This window comes from Penaeus monodon, chromosome 3 (genome assembly GCF_015228065.2).
Source record: "Penaeus monodon isolate SGIC_2016 chromosome 3, NSTDA_Pmon_1, whole genome shotgun sequence".
Classification (NCBI taxonomy): domain Eukaryota; kingdom Metazoa; phylum Arthropoda; class Malacostraca; order Decapoda; family Penaeidae; genus Penaeus; species Penaeus monodon.
Window position 1 is genome coordinate 9,210,346 of NC_051388.1, and position 2,500 is coordinate 9,212,845.

The window sequence follows — 2,500 nt, forward strand, 5'->3', positions numbered from 1 at the left end:
TAGAGGTTGTTTATATTTTGTCTTACGTTTGTCTGTTTGTTTGTTATTTGTTTGTTTGTTTGTCACTTGTTTGTTTTCATGTCTGTTGGTCTCTCTAGTCCTTTTCGATATATTTGACTCTTTATTTGTTTATCTTTTTGTCCAAATTTTGTATAAATTTATCTTTCTGCGTATGTATGCATGTATGTGCATATTTGGTTGTTCATCAACTATCTATTTATCCTTTTGTCTGCCAACTATCTTCTTTTGCTGCCATCTATCCATCTGTTTATCTGACTGACTATAAATCTACGTAATTGTACAACTATACAACCATAGGCATAAATATGTATACTATATATATATATATATATATATATATATATATATATATATATATATATATATATATATATATATATATATATATGTGTGTGTGTGTGTGTATGTGTGTGTGTGTGTGTGTGTGTGTGTGTGTGTGTGTGTGTGTGTGTGTGTGTGTGTGTGTGTGTGTGTGTTTATTTATGTATTTATGCATAGCTGTATATTGTTTTTAATGATAGCTTGGAAAAAACAAACAGAACTTAATCAAATCTATAAATACCAATTACATAGCAATTGAAAAGTTTAAAGAAAAAAAATAAATAAATAATAAAAAAAGTACACACGCATATATATATATATATATATATATATATATATATATATATATATATATATATATATATATATCACCACGTCCTTAAACACCCAGAATATAACCTAACATTATAAAAAAAATAACAATAACTCACCATAGACTTTAAGTGTGACAGCGCGTGAGAGTTTGTGATCCGTGTTGATCTGACATTCGTAAACACCGGCGTCTCTTCGTTGCACGTAACGCACCACGAGGGTCCATTCGTTACTAGCTTCCGCGTGGACAACCTGTTTGGGTGGGTGAGGGGGTTAGGTGGGGGGAGGAGGGGGGTTAGGTGGGTTGGTGAGGGAGGGAAGAGGGGGTTAGGGGTGGGGTGGGGTAGGTGGGTGGGTGGGTGGGAAAGAGGGGGGTTAGGGGGTGGGGAAGGTGGATGGGTGGTATGGGTGGGGTGGGGGAGTCAGGGAGAGGGGATGTGAGGAGGTGGGTGGATGGGTGATGGAGGGGGGTGGGGAAGTGTGTCAGGGAGTTGAGTGGATGAGTGAGGTGGATGAGCAGGTGGGTAAAGGAAGGAGAGATGGAGGATGGGTGGGATGGTGAACGAATCCCGTCATGAGTGGGTGAGTGGGTGAAGAGAGGAGGGCGAGGATGAGTGCGTGCAATCGGGAACGAAAGGAGGATACAAAGGTTAATGGGTGAAGGAGAGAAAGGGAGAAATAATTAATAAGTGAGTGAAATTACGAATAAGAAATGGATAATATGTGATTAGGAATTATGGAAGAGAGGCGGTAGGGAGGTAGAGAGGTAGAGAAAAAGAATAACATCACTGAAAGAAGGAAGAATAAATTCAACATTTATAATAACTTCATCAACCAAAACATCAGAACAATAAAACTCCAATAACAACACAAACAAACATAATTCCAGGAATACAGCAATAAGTTCACAAACAACAAACACAATTCCAGGAAGTAATAAGTTCCCTAACACCAACAAAAATCCGTACAGCGCCTCCAGTGATAAAAGCGAACCAACTCAATAACTCAATAAAATAGAGAGAGAGAAAAAAAACGAATAGAAAAAGATACGAAACGAAAATAAACATCACCGCAGCGAAAGAAATGTATCTGACGCGCTTTCATTAAGTTCTTTCAAAAAATATTTCCGAACAACACACGTAACCGAGAACGCGTCAAAATCCACCTCTAGCGCTGGGGAGATCTCCATTTTCCTCCACACTTTTTGTTCCGAATTTTCACCATAAAATCATAAAACACTCATTTATTTAATAATAATAAAAATGATAAATAAATAAATAAATAATGATAATAATAATAATAATAAAAATGATAAATAAATAAATAAATAATAATAATAATAATAATAATAATAATAATAATAATAATGATAATAATAATAATAAAACACCCATTTATTTAATAATCATAAAATGAATAATGAAATAAACGACACAAATAATAAAGCACCCATTGATCTAACAACAAAAGAAATAGTAAAAACAACAACAAAAAAAACACCCATTCATTTAACAACAGTAAAACAAATCATAAAATAAACATCAACAATACCAAAACACCCACACACAAACATTCACCATCAGAAAAAATAGATAAACAATTCAGAAAACATTAAAAAACAAAACTTTTTGTACCTGGAACCTCTCATCGGCCGAATAGGTGTGGTGCCCGACCGTGAGAATGTGCAAGTCACGGCGTCTCAGCCACGTTACCTGTGGGGGTCGTAAGGTGAGCATAAGGCTGAGAGGATTCGTAAGTCAGAATAGAAAATATGAAAGTATAGTGGATATTATACAGAGAATATAGAATGTAGAATATAGAGAATATAATATAGAGGAAATAAGAT

At 34.9% G+C, this 2,500-nt stretch overlaps 1 protein-coding gene across 1 annotated transcript in view; it reads right to left on the reverse strand.

Moving 5' to 3' along the window:
* Nucleotides 1-2,500, reverse strand: part of LOC119585143 — a 36,864-nt gene that overhangs the window by 14,573 nt on the left and 19,791 nt on the right. The window contains exons 3-4 of the mRNA XM_037933775.1: nt 2,289-2,366; nt 774-906 (exon numbers count right to left, since the gene is read on the reverse strand). Coding sequence (XP_037789703.1) covers nt 774-906; nt 2,289-2,366 — 211 coding nt within the window. The remainder of the gene's footprint in view (nt 1-773; nt 907-2,288; nt 2,367-2,500) is intronic.